The sequence below is a fragment of the Larimichthys crocea genome, chromosome XXIV, assembly GCF_000972845.2.
Source record: "Larimichthys crocea isolate SSNF chromosome XXIV, L_crocea_2.0, whole genome shotgun sequence".
NCBI lineage: Eukaryota > Metazoa > Chordata > Actinopteri > Sciaenidae > Larimichthys > Larimichthys crocea.
In genome coordinates this window covers 14,605,371-14,628,817 of record NC_040034.1, presented here as the reverse complement: position 1 = coordinate 14,628,817, position 23,447 = coordinate 14,605,371, and the positions used below count along the sequence as shown (strand labels likewise).

The following is a 23,447-nucleotide window of genomic DNA, read 5'->3' as shown; positions in this document are numbered from 1 at the left end:
GATAAGTAAATTATAACAGATACAAAACAAAACAGAATTAAAACACATCAGATCTCTAAAAAAAATAAAAGTGCAAGGACAACCACACGATTCTGTTTGCAGGTCTTTCAAAATAAAAGCATCCAAAAATAACTGTCATTAACGGACCTTTCGCGTCACGTGACGAAGGGGCGACGACGTAACGGCTACGTGTCATCATCCAATTGGCTCGAAAGCTTCCGGCTTCTTCCTCTTGGACGGGATTAAGTAGACAGATCAAATCAATACTACAATGAGTAGATATTTGGATTAGATACAGGCTGAATGTCACTCCTCACACAGTTTTACGCCTCGCTTTGACGTCTCGCCTCTTGTTCGTCGTGTTGAATTAACCGGGAGCCGTCGTCTGACAGCCGCAGTAGATTATTGTTGCTCGGAGCGGATCGCAGCCATGATGGCGTCAAGCTACAACGCTAAGGAAGAGGACGGACATCACTCCGGCGCTTCGAGTCACGGAGCCGCCGGGGCTGTGAAGAGCAAGAAGCCGGACAACACGGCGTTCAAACAGCAGAGACTACCAGCCTGGCAGCCCATCCTGACGGCAGGCACCGTGCTGCCTGCTTTCTTCGTTATCGGTCTCATTTTCATCCCCATCGGCATCGGCCTGTTCGTCTCCTCAAACAACATTAAAGAGTTCCAGGTACAGTCACGTCTGCCTGTCTTTCAACCAGCTGGTTAACAATGTAACCACCGCCGACAAGCTTTGTCCGGGTGTGTCCACACTTTGTAAATAAAAACATTTAACCTGTTGTGCTAAACAGGAACTAGAGACACTGTGTTGGTTAGTCTGAACACTGACAGTCTCAGCTGATCTGTGCTCAGTTTATTAAGCAGCTAAAACTGATATATGACTAATATAAGAGCACTGTGATGACAGGTTATGATGAAACTGTTTTTAGTAAGATGTTAAATGAACTTTATGGTCGTTTGGAGGCTGCAGCTAATGAAAAATAGTTTGTTTTCTAGTATTTGGTCCACATTTATATGAAAATGTTTGAAACCTCTTAGTATGACAATAAGTTAACAATTGACAATTTATATGAACCCTCCTCTGTCACTGTGGGCGTTTTTGTTTCTCTTTTATCTGGTCATCATTTCGGCTGTTTTGGTGCAAATGGCACTCATGGTCTCTTTCTTGACAAGTTTTGGAGTTTTAATTTTTTTTTTTTAAAATAGATCAGTAGAACACAGTGAAAAAAAATTTACCATCCTCTTAAGTCATTAAGGACAACAATGTCCGCTTTCAGAAAAGCTGCCGTAAAAACTTTACAAATTCATATTTTTTCTGCATAAATCTTAACTTAAACTTAAGCCCTACTTGAAAACTACCAAACATTTCATCGTTTTGACAATTTTATCCCTTTAAATGCCAGTTTGATTACTACTTATGAGATGTTTATTAATGAGAAAAAGGGAAATTAACTCATACGTCAAGCAGTCAAACAGGTATTGATAGGGTTAAAACCCCTTGGTAGTTTTGAGCAGGGCTGAAATTGAGATATATGCAGAAGAAAAGCAGGAACAAATGTTAATTTGCAAAGTTATTATAGCAGCTTTTTTGGAAGAGGATATTTTTGTCCTTAATGGTTAGTAAACTAAACTTGGCGTGTTCAGATCTGTCTAGCCTCATTAACACTCATGACGCAAGAGTGTTAATGTTAATGATTTGAACACGCCATTAATATCAGTGAGAGTAGACGAAATGTTACAAAGACGTATGTATGTAGAGTTAGAGTTTCATCAAGTCAAGTCAATTTTATTGTCAGCACTGCTATATGTACAGGACATACAGAGAATTTAAATTCTGTTTCTGTCATATCCTCGGTACAAAACAAAGTTAACATTAAATAGAAAACATAAAGTGTACAGAAATCTAAAAAATATAGCAATGTAAAAAAATATAAACAGTTTTAAATGTAGATGGCAAAAAATAAAAAAATACATCAATGTTACTGTACAATAAAAGCAGCAGCTTGTTTGTATTTCAGCTTGTACTGCATACATTTGCCACAAAGTGTTTATAAAAGAATCTCAAGTGTGTACATATGTCATAATACTAATTGAGCTCTCATTTTACAGATTGATTACACCGGTGTCGACATCTCCAGTCCATGCTACAGCTGTGCCAAGAACTTCAGCTGGAACAGCACAACACCGTGCGTCTGCTACGTGCCCTTCACATTAAATCAGTCATTTGAGGTGAGCACCATCTTACAGTGTGGTGGCCCTGTGAATAATGCATGCTTTCACCTTCAAAATTGATAGTGTTGCTTGTAGTGCAATAAAAGAAGAAGAAGAAGAAGAGGAAAAAGCCCTCCTGACACTAAATGTCCATTAAGATCTATTTTAAGTCCAAAGGAAGGCACACTCAAGGTTTGTTTGGGGCCGTCATTATCATCGATCATTCCAGTCTGAAAATAAACAGCCTTGCAACTTTCAGAAGGTTTCTATTGACTACTTATAAAAAGCTCTCTGCCAGTTGTATTTCCAAATCAACAGTGTCACTAAATTTTACTTTTAAGAGCAACTAAAATAATTAAAAATTACATTTATCTCATGAACACGGAGACACCTTTGATAGATGTGAACCTTTAGTTGAAATTATCTTAACAAATGCTTTGTGTTCTTTGTATGCTGAACTATGCACAGATGCCTTGCCTTGTACACTGTCTATAACCTGATCTCTCCTCCTCTGCAGAGCAATGTCTTTATGTACTACGGCTTATCCAACTTCTATCAGAACCACAGACGCTATGTGAAGTCCAGGGATGACAGCCAACTGAATGGTGACCGGTCTGCTTTGACGGTACGATCTTGGAAATAAACTGTTATAACATGCAGAGATTTTAATGAATGCTCTTTGCATTGCTTCAACATTGGCTGTTTTTTTTTTTTTACAGAACCCCAGCAAGGAATGTGAACCATACCGTACAAGTGATGGACTGCCCATCGCTCCATGTGGGGCTATAGCTAACAGCCTTTTCAATGGTAAGTAAGACATGAGGAATAGCTTTGCATTTTTGTAAAGGATTGTTGCAGTCTTTTCTGACCATTGAACCTCTACTAAAAGCTTTGTACATAGCAGAACTCCGGCATCAGCTCATTTGTTGCACTTAACTTAATGCAACATTATTGAATGTAATGTTTCGTTGTTTCAGACACTTTGGAGCTGTATCACATTGATTCCAATGGCACCAGTAATCCTATTCCTCTGGCAAAGAAGGGCATTGCGTGGTGGACAGACAAGCATGTGAAGTTCAGGAATCCTGGTGGAAACAACAACCTCAGTGTAGCTTTCCATGGTGATTTTCTTTCTTTTTCAAACTGTGCACAGGATCTCATAAACACCTAAGTTGCAGTGACTAGCTTGGTTTTGTCTTGTTCTTTCTCAGGCACAAATAAGCCGGTGAACTGGAGGAATCCGGTGTACGAGTTGGACCCATCAGATCCTGAGAACAACGGCTTTATCAACGAGGACTTCATTGTGTGGATGCGCACAGCTGCGCTGCCCACCTTCCGCAAGCTCTATCGCATCATCCAGAAGAAGCCCAACACGACCCCCACACTACCCAGTGGCAAATACTTGTTGACCATCACTTACAGTATCCTTTATGAATCGAATTACTCAGCAAAGTTTCCAGATGTATTGGTAAACCATTTTCTTAAAAGAGAGTCCAAGTGTAAGTTTGTGTGTCATGGTTAGAGGATTGGATTGGGTGATAATTAAATTTAAATGAGTGGTCATCTCATGACTTGATTACTGTAATGGGCCTCCCAGCCTGCACAGTGAAAGCTCTCCACATGATGGGTTACCCCGCTGCTCATGCAGCCTGCATTAAATTCAGATTGCTCTAGCTCGCCTGTAGAGTAGTCTCTGCTTCTGCACCCACCTACTTGGATGCCCTGATACAGGCATATGCTACACTAACATGTCCTAGTCGCACTGTACCATGATTGTTTCCCTTTTTTGTAAGTCACTTTGGATAAAAGCGTCGGCTAAATGAATAAAACTAAATGTAAAATATACAAACATAAACATTTATAAATGTAGTTCAAATCAAGGCAAGGGGAGGTTCATAGGTTAAAAGTAGCTCAGATAAATAGGTGGGACCATAAAGAGTTTTATAAACCAGTAAAAGAATCGATTCTGAAATGCACAGACAGCCAATGCAGTTGCAATAAAATTCTGCTCTCTCTCTGGTCTTCGTCAACAGACAAGCAGCTGAGTGTGCATTAATGTCTCTGTGCTTGCTTGAGAGAGAAACGGTCGTACTTTAGCAAGCTAAAAAAAGCTGTTTTAGTTATATTTTTAATATGGGGTTCAAAAGATCACAATCTATGATAACTCCTTGTTTTTTTTACTCTTTGACAGACACTTTTTTTAGGCTCCGTGCTTGTAGTTTCATATTTAGTTTCTATCTCTGTACCTTAGTATCATTAATTAAACTTTTTGTCCTGGTTCAGCTGTAAAAAATTCCCTGCCATCTAAGATGCAGTTTAAAACGAGCATCTATTGGCCCTGAGTCATTAGGGGACGTTGTGTGTCATCAGTCAGTTTAAATGTAATTATCTCTCAATCTAGAAGCTGCAGTCATTTTTTTCTTTAACCACGTGTAATCAGATTACCCTGTGCTCAGTTTTGACGGTCGCAAGCGGATGATCCTGAGTACCATCTCCTGGATGGGAGGGAAGAACCCCTTCCTCGGCATTGCCTACATCACAGTGGGCTCCATCTGCTTCTTCCTGGGTGTGGTTCTGCTCATCATCCACCATAAATATGACACCCGCAACAACAGCGCAGATATCCCAAACTAAACTATTCTTGTATCACCTTTTCCTGCCTCTGCATGCATGGGTGACCCGGAAGGGTCTGTTCTGGACTGCTTGTTGGTCTTAGCGTGATTACACTGGTCTCTAATCGTCTGTTGTGTGTTTGTGTAAGGACAGCACTGTCTCAGGTGTGTCATCAAAAGCTGTGTTTATGTGTAGGTCAACTAATGCAAAAGAAGGATGCTGGGGATCTGTCTCTCTGTGCATATATCTTCAAGTCAGCTGCTGAGAATGTCATTTCCTGTCTTCAAAAGAAAGTTTTTATCTTCTATTTATCTATACATTATCAAAGTATCTGTGTTTTTATTTTATTTTAGCAGTGCTTTGCGAATGGCTTAATTCTTGAAGGATGTATGTATTTTTAATGCAAGTTTTTGTCAATACTGTGTACTGTAATATGTCCTGCTGATGAATGTACCATTATATTTCCTTGACATACCTCTGTAGTTCTTTTGAGTTACCTTGAATATATGATAATCACTGCTCGTGTGCTGTTTATTATATTAAGCATTGATGTTTAACGAGAAGTATTTTAACCATTTGAAAGACAGAATACTCATGACGAGTAGTACCAAAAGTGTGGCTATCTCCCCTCTGCTGTGACTGGTTGTATAAAGAGATTGAGCCAGTCGTGAATCACCTTTAAAAAATTATAATATCAACAATGGAAACATTTTAATCTTACACCACTATATCCAGTATTCCGTCTTCTAAAACTGAGCAGCGTCTCCGACTCATCATCATCGTTTTCACAGTTTGGCCTGCGTGTTGAGTTATCTTGAGTTCTTTAATGTTTGACCAAATAATATGCACTTTAAAAGTGTTGCATTTGTTAGTTTACTCGCCCCCCTCTTGTTTCAACTTCTGTTAAAATGTGGCGTTGTTGAATTTATTATTAATCATGAGTTCGTTGTCTAAATTGGAAATTTTATGGGTTTTTATAAGATTTATAGGGTCCAAATAAACAACTTGCTGAATGTAATGGTGTTATTTGTGATGTTTTTGCACATATAAGAATAATTAATGAATACTAATTATAACAACCTCGACCGACCGGATGTGACCTGCACACCGAAGGATAGTGGGTAGACATATTGGCAGTGTCCGTCCTTGTGCTGGTGTTTTTATTTTAAATTATTTTTTATCTCTGAGCTCCAGACAGAAGTTTGACAAAATGTACAGACAGCTCATGGTGAGAGATGTGTTTAATATTTTGTATTTAACACGAAACGTTCCGGTTTTGTTGTTACAATGTTGTAGTTGTGTTATTGAGAACTGTGACCGTTTGTCAGTTAGCGAGTAACGGTCACCGCGGCTAAACCTTTCAAACGTAACTTAGCAACCCGGCTAAAGTCAAACTTAATGTGAAGTTAAGTCGTTTAAGAGCACGATATGAATATATATATGTACATATAAACATGATATGATGTGTGCGTGTTTATAACTTTATAACATGGCTTCGGTGGTTTGACAGCCACCTGTTAGGTTAAGCAACAAGTCATGTCACGTTCGTCAGCCGTCATGTAGCTATATCCAAGAAGTTGAATACTCGACAAACATCGATTTAACTCAACGTGAAACACTTATATTACACTATTAACATGTAATATTATATAATTACACATATCAGGGACGTGCTTCTCAGTCTCCCACAGCGTCAACACACATTTGGTGAACGTATAGCTACACGTTGAGGACAGTCAGAGGACAAAGGTTTGAGGAAGGTAAAGTTTGATGTATCAGGTAAGGGCAGTTCTTAATAAATGATAGGATTTGATAAAAGAAGTAGGTAGACAGGCAACTTTTAGACAGACAACCTAAAAACTAAAACTTATACTATATAAAGTATAAATATATATGATATATAAAGTATCATGAAATATTTTGGACATATGTGAATTGACTGTGTGTGTTTTATTATCTTTATTGAACTATGTAATCAAAGATGATAACAGTGATTTGACATCTGACATTTTGAGTCTTAAATGCAATACATGTATTTGGCCAATAGATGTCACCATTTTATTACAGCTGTCAAATGCTTTGCAACGAGTAATATAACTATTTTTAGCACTTCAGTGTGGTTCAGTACTTCCTAAATTGTTATTTCTTGTTTAAGTTAGCTTTGTTCAGCTGTCATTGCTGACTTTGTATCATTTGTGTCACATTGCGTCCTCACTCAGTTTTAGTGTTATTTTCTTGTCCACACCATTATCCACAGTTTGTTCATTAAAATGATAAACATTAGAACTGTGTACACTATAAAATCCTCACTCCTCAAAGTGTTTATACCACCAGGGACTTCGGCAGCTTTCCAGGCGGACCATCGCGAGCAGTGCACGCAGGCAGGTTGAAAACACTGTGAAGGAAAAACAAAAACTGTTTCAGGTATGATCGTACCATCCCATTAGTGTCACATCTGATGTTTGTCTCAGAAGAAGATGCCAAAAGTGTAGTCTAGTCTTATGAATAACTTTCTTTCTGATGCAACTTTGTATATGTTGTATATATTCACTTTGAACAGCTGATTTGTGGGTCTGTTTTCAGCAGAAGTCACAATCTTAATCTTTCGTAATGAAATGCCTGTTTGAAGAAAACTGTGAGAACAAGAATGAGATCTTTATGTACTGATAATGATAACGTTAAAGTTTCTACTTTATTCCCAGGTTCTGGAGACAGAATCTAATTTTATCATCTTTGTAGCCTGACAGATAAGTATCGGTGGATCCCCCACAATGTTTAAATGACCTTCGACTGTAGCTGGGGCTGGAGTTATACTAATTATGTTTGCCAGCTGCTAATCAAAATCCATTGCAAAATCAGCGTTCCAGTGTGGCAGGCTTTGCTGATCCTTGCATAGCGCTAGAAATTACTGTAGCCCTAGTTGACAAATGACCTACCCTCGCTTCTGAATCCCAGAGCAAGCACTGCTTCATTGCGTAGTGTACTATACGCCACCACATAATTGCTGTGGTTAACCAGAGATGAGCACTAAACAAATTTGAAACAGAAAAACTGAAGCTAAAAGTCCATCACATACCTGCAAAGTAAGGCTGTCTTTTTAAAAAATAACTATATGCCTTCATTCTTGGTCTGCTCTTTGCACAGGAGGACAACGGTATGCCTATCCATCTGAAGGGCGGGTCAAAGGACGCTGTGCTCTACAGAGCCACAATGGCTCTCACTGTGTTTGGTATGTCGGCAATTGTCTGAGATTTGATGATTCAGGCTTGCGCCAGATGTCTCAGTCTGTATCTTAGTGAAAACATGTTTTCATACCAGTGACTTGACCCCGATGTTATCACTGAAACTGACCTTGAAAATCAAAATATTGCAATTTGACAATGCATCATCTGGAATTGTTTGAAGTCAAGATAAATAACTTTTGTTCAAGCTTGTTATATCTCTGTATCTCTGTCACATCTGTGATTCTTGTCCCATCTCTTTGCAGGGACTGGATATGTCGTGTACTCACTGCTCTCTGCTTCAATGCCCAAGAAGCCATAGTGAAACAGGAGTGGGCTTTATCATCTAATGAAACAATCATGCACATGCTGTGTGTAATTCATCAACTCTGTTGTGCAGATTGGTAATCTGGGAGATTATTTGTCCTATCAATAATATCAGTATTTATAATGTTTAAAGGGAATATTTATTGACTGTACAAATCGTGTGCTGAAGACAATAAAAGTATATCTATCTCATTCAACTGTGTCACTTTTTTGATGTTTGAGTTTATAATGTAAAGCAAATTTAATTCTCCATCCAGAATCTGAGTTGACTTTGAGACTACAGTCTGTTTGCAACTGTGCTCATCTAGTGTAAGTTTCTGGTCTGAACGCTAGAGGGCACCAAAAACCATCAAATCAATTAGAGGTTTCTTCATTGTGGATACGAGCAGCAGAGAGACTGTTTCTGAAATACTTCTCCTTTCCCCCGCATAAACTCATTTTCCATTGATTTCCACATTATAAATACACTTATGAAATAACAACACACCTGTTTTTGTTTCTTTAAGCATCCTGAACGCGCTATGAGAAACCTTCACGCACTGATATACCAAACGTGAAGAGGTTTCTGTTCACAAATCGATAAATTAAACTTTTATTTCAGTGAGTAAATAGGATGCCTGCTGCGCACTTAAAATCCCCCCCTCAGTATTGTCTGGTTAACTGTGGCCCTGCAGTAAAATCACATTGGCACTGGAAACTCATTAAATCACCAGACCAAAGGAATGCAGGAAAAAAATGTAATTTCCAAACAGTGGATCGGTCTTAGCGGGGGACATACATCAACTGGAAGGCAGGGGTTTCGTAAGAAGCCCATATGATGGTAAACTGAGAGTTGGGAACTGCCCCCCTATTAAGTAGCCGATGGTGGAAAGATTCTTCCCACTTGGAAAGAGGCTTTTCCTTCTTGGACATCTGCTGGTGGAGCTTCCAGTAGCCAGAGAGAGGAGAGGGTCCAGCAGCAGCTCCTGAAATTTTCTCTTACTTTCCAGAGGGGGAGGCTTCAAGCAGGCTGCTCATTTTTTGGGGGGATTGAATAGGTGAGTACATAGACTTTTTATTTATTGTAAATTATTTATGTTTCGCATTTTAAATCATTTTATATTTGAGAGAATATCGCCATTTTGCCGCAGTTTTGTGTGTTTTGAAACAACTTGCGTTACATTTACATTTTAAATATACAATTTTATTGACTTCATTGTAAAATATAGAGTTTCAGTAGAAAGGCTTTTTTTTAAATTGTGCTTTATGTGTAATTCATAAATTTTAATTATATGAGCTCTTATTGTATCCGAGGGACCATGAACCTCATTTCAGCCCCTGTATCTGCAGTTTTCGTTCTTGTGCACCAGGCGGGGCGCACAGCCTGTGGTAAAGATCTCATACTGTGGGGATGTAGTCTACTTATCCTTTAGAGATGAAAAAAAACAAACAAAAAAAAAAAACAGCAACCACATCGCATGAGATTATTCCATTACAGATAAACTGCATAATAAGAATCTATTTAAGTCCGGTATGAGATGAGTGCCTGTTAAAGCCATAGTCCCTCATGTCCCTCATGTCATTGAATTTAAACCATTCTTAAAGAAGGAGAAGAGTTAGAGAGGAAAATCTGAAAAACAGAAATGCGTGGTTTGTTTCTATAAAGATGCCCCATAATATGTTATAGGTTCGAATACATCAAAATATCATCAAGGTGCTTATAAGACCTCATAATGTTCCCCAAACCTCATCCCTGAAGGACTAAAGAGAGTGAGAATTATAGGTAAGACTATGCTGCGTGTAGAGCTGTATACTACAAAGATCAGGACAGCAAGAGGGCATTTCCAAATCATGCATATGAGGATCAAACAAAAGAGCATGTGATAAAAAAAATTCCTACTAAATTCCTACACCTCATGGTGCAGGCACCAATGGGACGCAGCAAGGTGCGGCTCTTATGTTATCTAAGGGAGTCTAGATGGATTTTGCAGTTTTTGAGTAATGGAAAGCAATGATTCTCTAACAGCTATCAATATTAAGTCCATACATCACCAAAAATACATAATACAGAATCTGACCATGTTGACGCAGCAGTAAATTACACATTCATTCATCCTTTGCTTGCGATGTCACTAAAAAAAGTGAGCTGTGTCATAGATCTGCAGTTTCAACACATTTTCTCTGTTTGTCCTCAGACTGGTTCATGCGCTGGTGACCCTTAAGGGCCAAACATGAAGATAGGGCTGTCTCTGGCCACGGCTGCCTTTGTGGCAGCCCTGTTATCCTCCATAGATGCTCAAGGTAAATCCAACTACCTCGCTTCAGTCCACTTACATACACTATCCCCCTCTGTCTCTATCCTCTGCTCTTCTTCTTTCACTCAAACATCTCCACTGGATGTCTGTGTTACAGGGATAAGTCATTTGATTTAATGTCAGAGAGAGAGAGTCATCACATAGACAGTGAACTCTTTGTATTGATAAACTGAATAAAGTTATTCTTATTTCCTGTGTATGCTATTTGACTATGTAACTTTTGGACTACTGACTGATTCCTTGATAATTGTCATGCTTTTATCTCTCATTTGTACTGTATTATGTCTGATTTATCTGTCAGGACTCATTACAGGCTTTGGTGTAAAGTCCAAATCTCATTTACTTGTATTTAGGCTGCAATTTAGATGGTTTTAAACCAGGAACAATTTTCTCATTCAGATTTGGCAAATATAAGAAACCGAGCGCACTTCAGTTTATTTCATTTCCAGTTTCTAATTAAATACATTAAACAGCTGGGCACAGAGAAGAACAAAAGTAATTTCATGGCTAAATGTTTCCCTGTAAATGTTTTAGCAGAGCTGTTGCTGTTTGAGTTTTATGACAGTGGACCTCTGCACTTTTTCTAAAGCAAAACTTGGAAGATTGTCAAGTCTTTCATAATTAGGCATTGAAATGTCAGACAATTTCTTTTAAGTTATTATGATTATGCCATGGTTGTAGTTGGATCTTGTAAACCTGTAAATCTCTTTGCCATGGTTTTAGTGGCTGCAGTAGTAAGTAAATGCAGTGTTTTAAGTCATTAAATGACTTGTGAAACAACACAATAGAGTGCAATGCTTTGAAATAGATGAAAAAGTTCAAAACTAAAACTAAAAAAGCATTAAAATGCGTAAAAAGTAATGAAATGCATTTACGTTAAGTAACAAAAGTATTAATTTAGAACAATTGTCCTTTTCATGGTGTTGCATCATAGAGGCAGTATTGTAATTTTACTGGCAGAAAGTCTAACAAATGGAAATGTCCAAGAAATATGGAGTGCTTAAAACTGTACTTGAATGCCATACTCAAATTACTTTACTTTCCAGCTTTGATTTTGTGCTTATATATTACGGTTTTAGTAACTGTTAAATACTTTGTGCTATACATGTCACAAGAGCTAACATATCATAGACTGTTAACAACCTGTCAGTTGCTTTGACAGAAAATGACTCAAAGTAATTTAATATGCAAACGTTTCAGTCCAAAATAATGGCAAATATGGAAATATGGTATGGAAACCCTGATTTTTTCCCCTCTGAAGGCTCTCTGGTGGGGGAGAGGAGTCTAACGTCTACTCTCACATATCTCCACTAACGGAATGGAAAGATGAAATACGAGAACAGCAAATTAATCCTCAGACAGCACAAAGACAAAGAGCCTTTCTAGGGCTTCTTTGTGGGCATTCGCAAAAACGCTGAGTTGCAATACATATGGAAAGTTAATATGCAGTAATGTTTAATGTCAGCACATGTTGTGGAATTACTTTGGCATCTGTCCTGCCTCTTTGGGAGAGTCAGTGTTCTTTCCTCCTCTTCTTGGTCTCTCCTCCTGGCAGTAGCCCAAGCCAGGATAGCTGGCTGGCTGGAGACTGAGGTTACTAAGAGAACAGTAGCCAGACTCTGGCCCCTGGGAGCCAGAGATGTCCTTTATTAGGAACTGATGGGACAGACACCCATATAACAAGAGCAACCACAATAACATACCAGAAATTGTTATTTTGACAAAACCGCCTTTGTTCCTAATGTATATTTTAAAACCAGAAAGACGTATGGTCGAAGAAATTGTAACAAATTGAAACAACATGCTCACACCGTCTTGAACAAACGTGGGAGTGGCAGGTGTGTAGCTCATGCGAGTGTAGACTCACTTAAAACTTTTTTTATCAGAATTTTTCAATCCAGCAACCATTGCTTTGCTACTTGCTACCCACCCCCCAATTCTACACACCATACATACCACACCCATATACACTTCCATACCCATTACCATTTGGTGTTGGAGATACTCGCGGAGAAATCAGGGGGAACGCAGTCCATCGGGACTCCTTGAATTGATATGTCAGGTTGGTGATCCTCCAATCCCAGTTTTTAATTATTTGGTGGGCTCCTGTTTGTCATCTGCCTGTGCATTCAGTGTGTCCCAAGCTATGGCTTCCTCCTCAACGTGTATTTTACAATGATATTCTTGCCTCCGATGGCACTCATTCTTACTCAACAGCTAGCATGCAACCCTCATGGCGAAACTCTTTGCTGATGCCTTACAGCCTAATGCATGCTCACTTACCATATATCATCCCCATCATGGTACTGCCACTGTTGGCTAGCACTGCAAGTCAGTGCAAATTACATCATGCTAACTTCGTTCACGTCTTGAATGTTCTCACAAAATGTGTTTTATTCATTTGTGTCTTCTTGTCTTTCAGTTGTTCATTTTGTCACTATGAAGAAATTCTCATGGAACACTAATTCTATATACTAGCATAACTTCTTGACCCAACTCGCATGAAATAATCTCGCATCATAAGAATGAATTATATAATGAATGAAGAAAATAGTACAACTAAAACTAACTGTATGACACTTCAAATATTAACATTATATAAAAGAAAACTCTTCAAATACTTTGATACTTTGAACTTGAACTTTTATGCATGTAAGTGCTAAATGTACTAAATGTTAATGAAATGTTAACGAATTTCCACTAATTAACGTTAGCCCTTTTTCTCAACTGGTAGCCTTGAAGCTGTAAGAAAGAATATCATTTTAAAATATGTTTGTCATCTCTGTCTGTGTGGTCCCAACTGTACATGGAAATTACCCTCAAGTCAATCAAAGTTGTTGAGCCAAACAACTTTCTCATGTACATGATGCATGAAGCTGTGATCAAGTCAAGTGTAAAGGCGCGTGGTCTTGTCACACTGTATATGTTTTCCTGTATTTATTTTAATGTACATACTTTCTCTTTGATAGTACATCAGAAAAATCTTTTTAGTGTTTCGAGTTAATTTGTTCTCTCATGCCTTCATATGCACTATGCTGTCAATGAAAAAGTACACAAGGGTCTCCGGTGACGAATTGTGTATTCTTTTAAAAGGTTTGCAATGGATGTGTGCCACTCACTTGTGTAAAGAGTTTTAACCAAATAAACACAAACCACTTTTTGTCCTTGAAATATGTTTATATACAATGTATATATAACATATGGTTGTTCAATTTTGTCAAGAGTTACTTCAACAACCTTAACATGGCAACCTTGATTCCATTGTATAATCGGTAACTTGTGAATGAAGTCACATGGTGAATGTTATATTTTTGTAATGCTGAGATCAACTCCATCATAAAAGCAGTTTAGTATGCGGTCGGGGCATGCTTTGTAATGACTGCACTTAGCATGTTGTTGGATGGTTAATTCAGTGTTTGCACTTTGGTAGAGTTATGTCGTGCACATGTTGTGTATGCCAGTGCTTGAGTTGCTGGCCATCTTGGTTGAGCAACTCAAACAAATGCCATTTTACTCCAAAATGGCTTCTCACACTTTTTCAATGTTGTCGTGTTCTTTACTTGTCACCCTCACAAATGGACATCAGTGTTATGTGTCTGTCCCCAACAATGAACAAGTCTACTTCAGTCATGAAGTGTTTGTTGTTGGGATCAATGTGAATGCTTGATTGAAAATACATTACTTTGATATGAGCGTACATATACCATATTCATACATATGTTTATGTTTGTTGTGATTTAACAGTGTTTCACCTCTTATTTGCAGTGGAACCCCCCTCAGACTTGAAATTTAAAATTATAAATGAAAACACAGTGGAAATGACATGGGCAAGACCCCCGTCAAGGATAGATGGCTTCAGAATACAAGTTGTATCAGATGCAGGTCAGTATGAAGTCAGCGCTTACAGTGTGTTGATTTATACATTCATTGCATCCTCACAGTTGATTTACTGTTAAATTCCCCCTCCTAGATGAAGCAGTCAGAGATTTTACCCTTGATCCATATACCACTATGACCTCAATCACTGACCTGACCCCTGACTTGGACTACTCAGTGTCCATAAACTCCTTTGAAGGGTCAGATGAAAGCATTCCCATCTTTGGACAACTGACCAGTGAGTATATAATCATACTGGGTAATTTAAATTGTTTGGAAAAAGTTAGACCTTAAAATGTTCAATTATTTTTGTATAGGACGTGGCTACAAGGTCAGTTTTTAATGCATTATTGTAGTTTTTACAGTTTCTGAACTGTTATAGTCAAAATCATTTAAGCAAAAAAGTTGCACTTGCCTCCAGAAATTATTCTTTAAATAGTCAGTAAACCTTTAGAGTGTCTACTTATTATATGTGGTGATTAATGATGTGACATAAAGAATAAATGATGTTCACTAATATCGAGGCAAGCAGACCATCTCCTCCTGCAACATAAAGATAATATTTGGCTGCTAGTGATATGCGTATTCCCTTTTAATAAGAGAATAACTTGTTCCATGTAGCATTTTTATTCAATCTGTTTACTGACTCTTGAATTACCCATTGTCTGTAGCCAATGCAGCATAAAGCTATGTGCTTATGTGCATGTGGTTTTGATCCTGTCAAACAGCTTTTATGATGTGTTGATTTTCTTTCCTTTTTCCACTGTGTAAAGACCCACAGTGAGGCAGGGGTGTCAATGTGTGGTGCTAACTCACTGAGTGTTTCCTGTGTTTCAGTCCAGTCCAGTAACGCTAGTGAACGAGTCAAGAGGCCACAGTCAGATGCAATCAGTGAGTATGTTTACTCTGGTGTCAACCAAAATCTGAACAGGGCCTGCCCTCCACACAGCTTTCCTTTTTTTTTTATTATTCGTTTTTTCCCTTCATAACTGTCATCGTAATTTTTTTCCCCCATGGAATAATTTGGTCAGGCATACTTTTTACCTCCTGTTAGGGTTGTCAGCGGGTAAGCAGACAGGGATCTGACAGTGACTGGAAGGGCATACATTGGTTCCTTTAATTGAAACCAGTGTGCACATCAAGAAAAAAGGAAAGGAAGGCATGTAAGACATGGGCTCTGTTATATGCCATTGAGTGGATGAGAGCAGGAAGGGATTGTAAAGCAATTATGTATATTAATTGCGCCATCACAAGGCAAGTGCTGTCCCTTGAAACCGTTAAAAGAGGCCAAACTATCCTCCGCTCATGTCATGAGACCAATCCTTATAGATTTACTGGAGGACATGCTCACTTTCCCCCCACCTATAGATTCTTCTGGAAACTATACTTACTTCTCCAGATTGTCCTAAACCCAGCAATTCCTTCACAGCTACCCAAATTGTTTGACTAAACCCCTACTTTGAGGCCATCATTTTCTACATTAGGTCAGGGAATTTTGAGAAAATATATGCGCTTCTAAGAATAAGACTTGTGAGATGCGAATAACAAAATTTAAAGTCAATGAGACCAAGGGGAATGAGGATTAAGGTCCATCCAGCTAAGTCCTGCCAATTATTTTAATAGAGTCATAAATGTTCCAGAGAATTTCATCTATGATATAAAGCCCTGTAGGATTTGAAAGAGAATGTTGCTAGTGGAACTTCTGCTAAATGTTTAGTCTATAAAGCCACTTTTTCTTTTTCACATCTCTGTCTGCTGGAATGACTATACCAGCCCACTGTTTGGCACTGCCTAATGTTTCTTTTGATGTCAGAATGCATATCTCTGAGCCATCCAACTAAGTGTCAGTGATTTTATTTTCCTTAGACAGACAGGAGAAGAAATGAGCCAGTGTAAAAATATTGTTCCAAGACCAAGTTGTTGCTGCCATACGTTTATTTGCACATTTCTGGCTTGGAAATAGTTTTAATTTGAGACATGAAGGATGTGCTTTTCTGCATCTTAAGTTTTGACACCAATTAGTAACCTGCAGTGAAACTTCAACTTTTTCCTAATATGGATCAATCAAAACATGCAACATAATTTTTTTAACTGACTGACTCTTATTTCTCCACTGTCTTTGCCCAGAGTGTTCGGTCAGTGCAATAGCAGATTTGGTTTTCCTGGTGGACGGCTCATGGAGTGTCGGCAGAGAAAACTTTAAGTACATTCGCAGTTTCATCGCCTCACTGGCAGGGGCCTTTGACATTGGCGAGGACAAGACCCGGGTGGCTGTGGTTCAGTACAGTACAGACACCCGCACAGAGTTCCCTCTCACCCGTTACACCAGAAGGGGAGACCTGCTCCAAGCCATCAACTCCTTGCCATACAAAGGGGGAAATACTATGACAGGTATTTTATCGTTACTATGGATTTGCATGTTTTTTTAAGATAGTGATTTAAGTGTCTTTTTTATGTTAAACATTGAGTGCAACACAGATATTTAAAAATACACGTACATTTCTCTCTTAAGGTGATGCCATAGATTATCTCCTGCAAAACATCTTTACGGAGGCAGCCGGATCCAGGAAAGGTTTTCCGAAGGTGGCCATGATCATCACTGATGGAAAATCTCAGGACCCAGTGGAGGAGTATTCTAGAAGGCTTAGGAACATTGGAGTGGAAATATTTGTCCTAGGTATGGTTTATTATTCAGTGTTTTGTTGAATATTGCTCTCCCATGTGAAAGTCTGCCTGTTCTTGGAAGCTGTTTGATTTTCCACTGATTGCAATATTCATATTTGACTTCGTAAAAGTCAAGTCTTGTTTTTTCTAACATACGCAATACTCCAAAACCATCAACAGTCTACCACATCTGTCTCGCAGCCTCTGACTAAAGGACATATGAGTTTATGATGTTGTATTTCACATTTTCCCACTCAGGTATCAAAGGAGCAGATGAGGATGAGCTAAGGGAAATGGCCTCCACACCTCACAGCAAACATGTGTACAATGTTCCAAACTTTGACATGATCCAAGAGGTAGAGAAAAAGATCATCACAGCGGTGTGCTCTGGGGTTGATGAGCAGCTCAGCTCTCTGGTTAGCGGAGAAGAAAGTAAGTCAAAAGATGCTAATCAAATTAGTTTCACATTTCATTGGATTTGCATTATATTGGTTTTATGGTTTTGACACAGAATGATCCTAATAGTGCTGTGGACAGTCCAGCAAACAAATTTTGATGCTGAATACATGTTGAAAGCCCATGTAATAATACATTTCCTGCAAATTTTTCCCAGTGGTGGAGCCAGCCTATAACCTGCAAGTCACAGAAATTGCATCTAAGTCAATGAGGGTGACATGGGATGCCTCCCCGGGTGAGATCACTGGCTACAAGGTCACCCTCATCCCTATGCTAGCTGGAATGAAACGCCAGGAGTTGTACATGGGGCCCACCCAGACATCCATCAATGTCCGTGACCTTTCTCCTGAGACCGAATATGAGATCAGCCTGTATGCCCTCAAAGGTCTGACTCCCAGTGAGCCCATCATGGCAATGGAGAAGACCCAGCCTGTCAAGGTGTCAACAGGTAAGAAGACTTATTGTGCACGATATGTCATCTTTCCTTGACTATGCTTACTTTTGATACACTTATTTCTGCACGGAAGCCATGCAAGGATTTTAACCTATTATGTCTTGTCTTTTTCAAGAGTGCTCTTTGGGAGTGGATGTGCAGGCTGATGTGGTCCTACTGGTTGATGGCTCGTACAGTATTGGATTACAAAACTTTGCCAAAGTCCGTGCCTTCTTGGAGGTCCTGGTCAATTCCTTTGATATTGGACCACACAAGGTCCAGATTAGCTTGGTCCAGTACAGTCGTGATCCACACACTGAATTTGCCCTCAACACCCACCATGACCTTAGTGCCGTTGTTAAAGCTGTGCGCACTTTCCCCTACCGTGGAGGCTCCACTAACACTGGCAAGGCCATGACATATGTCAGGGAGAAGATCTTTGTTTCTAACCGTGGAGCAAGACAAAATGTCCCCCGTGTCATGGTCCTGATCACAGATGGAAAGTCATCAGACTCATTTAAGAATGCTGCAACCAACCTGAGGAATATTGATGTGGAGATCTTTGCTGTTGGTGTGAAGGATGCAGTGAGGTCAGAGCTGGAGGCCATTGCTAATCCCCCCTCCGACAGTCATGTCTTCGAGGTCGAGGACTTTGATGCCTTCCAGAGGATCTCCAAGGAGCTGACTCAGTCCATCTGTTTGAGGATTGAACAGGAGCTTCTCAACATCAAAAAGAGGAGTAAGTTGGAGTATAGAATATCTAAAGCCAATAATTTTGACCAGCAGTGTAGCCACATAATATGCAAATAACTTCTAAGCATCAGTTTTGGGTAGCTGCCATTTGCTAAATATGTTAGTGCCATCATCTTTGTCCACTGTGTCTTTATTAGACACTGTACCATTGAACTATCAGTTAACCTGGTCTTTAGGAGTTGGGGTAAAGGCAAAAAGCCAATGCAATTATGAGAAAGCAAAATACAGCAGTATATTACTGTATAAATATCTGAAAGATGAGGCACAGGCAAAATTTATTCAACTTACTTGACCATAGCCTGCCAATAACCCTACCACAAAACCACATACATGCTTCATAAATGAGTTCTATCACACCATTTGTTATCACCAAGTGTTTGAAAACTCTATGGTGACAGGAACAACTGTGATATTTTTACTTGACCATAATTTTGACTTATAAGGCCACCCGAACTCTAAGCTGTGGCTGTTCCACCTGGTGTGACACCACACAATGTGCTTGATACTGAAGCCTGTAGTCTCAAAACACACACCACTTAGTGTGTGTAGCATTCCATGCTTGGCAACTTAATTTTTTTTTCCAACCTTGTTGGCTGAACAAGGGTACAGCAACACCTTGCTTTTCAATTCTGACATTACTGGTAGTAATTATGGTCAAGGCAATGGACGGAGAGAAGAAAGGAATAAATCATAGCTACAGTAGCCCCATAAATCTCACAGATTTATATGATTGTGGGATTGATTGCAATGATTTTGAGTGACAGATATTTCTAACAAGTAATCTTTTATTTTCAGGTCTGCTTCCACCCACTAACTTGGAGTTCTCTGAGATTACCTCTAGAAGCTTTCGTACCACCTGGACAGCTCCTGTTGCCAATGTCATGTCTTACCTAGTGCGTTTCCGCAAGGCTGAAGATGTTACTGGTGACTACATTTCCTTGGCAGTGCCAGGTGACACCACCACAGCTGTTCTTCCCCACCTTTACCCCCTCACCGCCTACGAGGTCAATGTCTTTGCTCAGTATGAAAAAGGAGACAGTTTCCCTTTGACTGGCGAAGAGACCACTCTAGAAGGTAGGAGAGATTTACTTGAACTTGACCCAGCACTCATCAAAAGTGAGAAAATTTAGGTTCTAAAATATTCTTTCCTTTTCAGAGCAAGGGACTGTACGAAATCTACGAGTTACAGAGGAGACAACAAACAGTTTCAGGGTGTCATGGCAAGCTGCTCCAGGTTCAGTGATCAGATATCGACTGTCCTATATCCCACTGAGTGGTGCTGGGGAAATACTGGAAGCCCAAACCATTGGACCGGAGACTACCATAGTTCTCCAGGAGCTTTTTCCCATTACCACCTACCGTGTGTCTGTGTCTGCTGAGTACTCTACAGGCATAGGGGATGAGATGCAAATAGATGGCACCACCAAGGAACGTGAGTCAGGAACATTGTTTTTAAGAAGTTTTTAACTACAAGCGAATATGAATAAAAATAAGAATTAGTATCTGAACCATTTTTGGTTGCTTTCAGTCCGTGGCTCTCCTCGTGACCTTCGTGTCTTTGATGAAACCATATCTACAATGAAACTGGCATGGCAGGCTGCTCCAGGAAATGTCCTCCAGTACCGTGTTGCCTTCAAACCTACTGAGGGTGGTGAGAGGAAGGAGATATCCGTCAAGGGAGATACTACCCAGGCTATGTTGAAGAACCTCCAACCGGCCACTGAATATGAGCTGTTTGTTAGTGCTCGCTACTCTTCTGGTTTGGGTGATCCTCTTCTGGGCACAGGAACCACCTTAGAAGGTAAGGGAGAATGTCACATTGTTATAGTCCAAATTAGAAATGGTTGGATTATTTTTATAGCCTATGTGTGGCAGAAATGTAAAGCATGTTTTGTGGTTGTGGCCTCAGCGAGTGGCTACTGCTGGGTAGACAAATTAATTATTGTTCAGCTTCTTTTCACGATGCAAGGAAACGCCAAGATATAGGCATGTATGGTTGTTGTTTCTTGATTACTGTCTATCTTTTATTAATTTGATGAGAGCCTGCATGGCGTAAAACTACTGAAATTAGTTCAGCTGTCTTCCTTTAAGTCCCTTTAAGGGTGTACCATCTGGTATTCCTCATCGGTGACTACATCAGAGTTAAGGAAATTGAGCTCCTACTTTGCAAGGTTGGTTGAGTATATGGGCTGTGGTTGGAGAGGAAAAGACAGGAATGTCGCACTTGATGTAATTCTTTTGGCATAGACTGTAGGTTAGGGTGGCTTTGCCGCCCATGAAGGCAATGAGATGGAAATGGGTGGGGGATGCTTGTAAACTTTCAGAACCTATGAAATGGTTTGGAACAGACGTTGACAGCCAGATGCCTTCATGGTAATACATATACATGTATGTCTGAGTTTGAATTTGTTGTCTTACAGTAGTTCTTAAGACATATGTGGAATATTTGGCAATGAATGGCAGATACCATTCTGTTTTTTAATGTGAAATCAGTCACTGGGGATCATCTCAAGTTTAGTTAATTAACAGTTAGTTAACTGAAGGCAATGATACAAATATGTGTTTGAGCATCTTTTTCCTGTCTATAGATGACACAGCAGGGGTCAGGTTTTCTGTTGATGTCACACAGACCACAAGAAAGGAAGTTAAAGAGATCTGTTTTGAGAGAGAAAGGAGAAGGGCATAGCTCTGGGAGGGACAAAACACCAATCATGGTACTGAATCCCACAGAGGAAAATATCTCTGGCTTTCAATCAGTTCCACTTATGGCTGCAAAACCAGTAAACTATTTATGAAATAAGAAGAGCTTACTTGGGTGGACATTTAATTATAGTGGGGAGTTAGCACAACAACATTGTACTGTATAGATTGGTCTTTAGTAGTCTAGTCTATGCAATATGCATTGTTGTAATGTTGCTAAAACAACTTTGTTTTTTTCAACTTTTCGTTTGCCAAGATGAAAACAAAACAAAACAGTGCCTGTTAGTCCATACTTAGTTCAATTGAGTTGAGCCTAGGTACACATCAAAGCTATTCTATTCATCATAACACCAAGAGTGGAGTCCTTGTTCTTTAATATCGCCTCCTTACACTCCTGGCATCAGTGAGGTCCTCAGTACTGGGCATGTCCCCATTTAACAGAGACATTTATTGCCGACACACATGGACCTGTGTGCTAAATTGATTAGAGAACTTGGGCTCATGCTGTGGCCGATAGAAATGATGTTGATTTCAACTTGCCTTCCTCTTTTTTCTCTGTTCCCACGTTGACTGAAAGGCTTGGTTTTGATTATTGACTTTCCACAGTTCAAATCTGTGCTGTCATCAACCATACACCCCCACAGGAAAAAGCTCCATGACAAAGCACTTTGTTTAGGCAGCTCTATTAAGCTGTCATGACGTCAGCATGCCTCAACACTGATCTCATTGTTTTGAGTGCCACTCACTTTGAGTGACCCTCTGTGAAGTCCATGTAGGCGAGAACTGGAAGAGAGTGGCTTCTACAAAGCTATCCCTTGTGGCAAACAGTGTATGGTAGCCAATACAGAAGCCTTGAGTAGGACATAATTATAACATCTTGAGATGACTCAGAAGGTAGACAGAGAAGGTGTCACAGCAAATGCTTAGACGAATGTCCCAAATGTGGATATTATACACAAACACAGGGAAATTATTTACTTAAGAAGAGGGAGTCTTATCCAGCATGTGGAAGACGTTACCTAAGAGGACCTTCAAGCTGTGTGAGATGTCTGTCTGTGACTAGACAGAACTGTCTGTTTCTTTTTCTCAAGGAACAGACAGTTCTCACCCTCTCTCTCTGCCTCTGCCTGTCCTTTACAGGCAGAGGCAGAGAGAGAGGGTGAGGATGAGTAGAAAAAAAGGGCACTTCAGATTGTGAACCTTCAGGGTGGCCCTGTGGATAAACCATAACTGAAAGGTCATGTGTTCAGCCTCTGAAACAGCCATTATACCAATCTCAAATAATTGACTACTTGGATGATATAGCAAATGTGCCTGAGGGATTCCTTTACTTGGAGAGCAATAGGTGAAATTGAAGCATCTTGATTTTATTTCCTCCTAATCTGATGTCTTTTAGGCAGTGCCAAGTTCTTGCCAGACGGTTTTCCTCCACTACTCTAGAGGTTCTTTGGGGTAAAAGGCCAGAGACAGGCAACCTTGGCACAAAGACACTTAAGGCTTCATATTTGTGGCTCAGATGTATGCCTTAGTGGACCAAAAGTAATAAAGAAAAGGGAAGTGTTCCAGTGCTGAGATGGCACTTTAAAGAGACAATGTATTTCCTGCAGTGATTTTGGAAGAGCTTACAAAGAAATCAAGATAAAAAAAAAATAGGGGTTAGGCTGAGTAACTTGTATTATACTCAGATCCTGATAACTATTATCTAATACAAAAGATGTGAATGAAAATTTCCAGTGATGATAATAGAGTTCCAACAGCTATATATAAAATCAACAAGGGGTCTCGTCTACTGACATAATGTTTTTGTGCAGCTATTGGTATTTTCATTATTAGTATGTATTCAGAAGTGAAGGTTATGTCAGGACATGCTATGAAGGAAATCTCTTAGAT

The 23,447-nt window shown here is 39.5% G+C and overlaps 3 protein-coding genes across 8 annotated transcripts in view; all 3 read left to right on the top strand.

The window, feature by feature from the left end:
* Positions 1–222: 222 nt before the first annotated feature.
* On the top strand, positions 223–5,851 carry LOC104924631 (cell cycle control protein 50A). Its single transcript, XM_010738037.3, has 7 exons — positions 223–679; positions 2,119–2,238; positions 2,738–2,845; positions 2,940–3,027; positions 3,198–3,341; positions 3,432–3,641; positions 4,661–5,851. Exons 1-7 carry the CDS (start codon positions 431–433, stop codon positions 4,852–4,854), a joined length of 1,113 nt encoding a protein of 370 aa, XP_010736339.3. The 5' UTR covers positions 223–430; the 3' UTR covers positions 4,855–5,851.
* A 70-nt stretch (positions 5,852–5,921) lies between these two features.
* LOC104924632 (cytochrome c oxidase subunit 7A2, mitochondrial) lies at positions 5,922–8,573 on the top strand. 3 transcript variants are annotated; one of them, XM_027274855.1, is made up of 5 exons: positions 5,923–6,061; positions 6,515–6,612; positions 7,168–7,257; positions 7,978–8,062; positions 8,321–8,573. In XM_027274855.1, the coding sequence occupies exons 2-5, from the start codon at positions 6,604–6,606 to the stop codon at positions 8,374–8,376; spliced, it is 240 nt and encodes a 79-aa protein (XP_027130656.1). In that variant the 5' UTR covers positions 5,923–6,061; positions 6,515–6,603; the 3' UTR covers positions 8,377–8,573. The 3 variants fall into 3 exon arrangements, with proteins under 3 accessions (XP_019115295.1, XP_027130656.1, XP_027130655.1); XM_019259750.2 differs by lacking the exon at positions 6,515–6,612 and having other exon boundaries at positions 5,922–6,061; XM_027274854.1 differs by lacking the exon at positions 5,923–6,061 and having other exon boundaries at positions 6,092–6,612.
* A 681-nt stretch (positions 8,574–9,254) lies between these two features.
* col12a1a (collagen, type XII, alpha 1a) overlaps positions 9,255–23,447 on the top strand; it is a 53,780-nt gene continuing 39,587 nt past the window's right edge. For 3 of the 4 annotated variants that reach the window (XM_010738040.3, XM_010738039.3, XM_010738042.3), the window contains exons 1-13: positions 9,255–9,418; positions 10,556–10,661; positions 14,441–14,557; positions 14,646–14,789; positions 15,389–15,442; positions 16,679–16,942; positions 17,064–17,228; positions 17,474–17,647; positions 17,829–18,119; positions 18,241–18,843; positions 19,653–19,931; positions 20,014–20,289; positions 20,386–20,658. In XM_010738040.3, coding sequence (XP_010736342.3) covers positions 10,592–10,661; positions 14,441–14,557; positions 14,646–14,789; positions 15,389–15,442; positions 16,679–16,942; positions 17,064–17,228; positions 17,474–17,647; positions 17,829–18,119; positions 18,241–18,843; positions 19,653–19,931; positions 20,014–20,289; positions 20,386–20,658 — 2,710 coding nt within the window. In that variant the 5' untranslated portion in view covers positions 9,255–9,418; positions 10,556–10,591. The remainder of the gene's footprint in view (positions 9,419–10,555; positions 10,662–14,440; positions 14,558–14,645; positions 14,790–15,388; positions 15,443–16,678; positions 16,943–17,063; positions 17,229–17,473; positions 17,648–17,828; positions 18,120–18,240; positions 18,844–19,652; positions 19,932–20,013; positions 20,290–20,385; positions 20,659–23,447) is intronic. The other variant, XM_010738043.3, reaches the window with a different exon arrangement.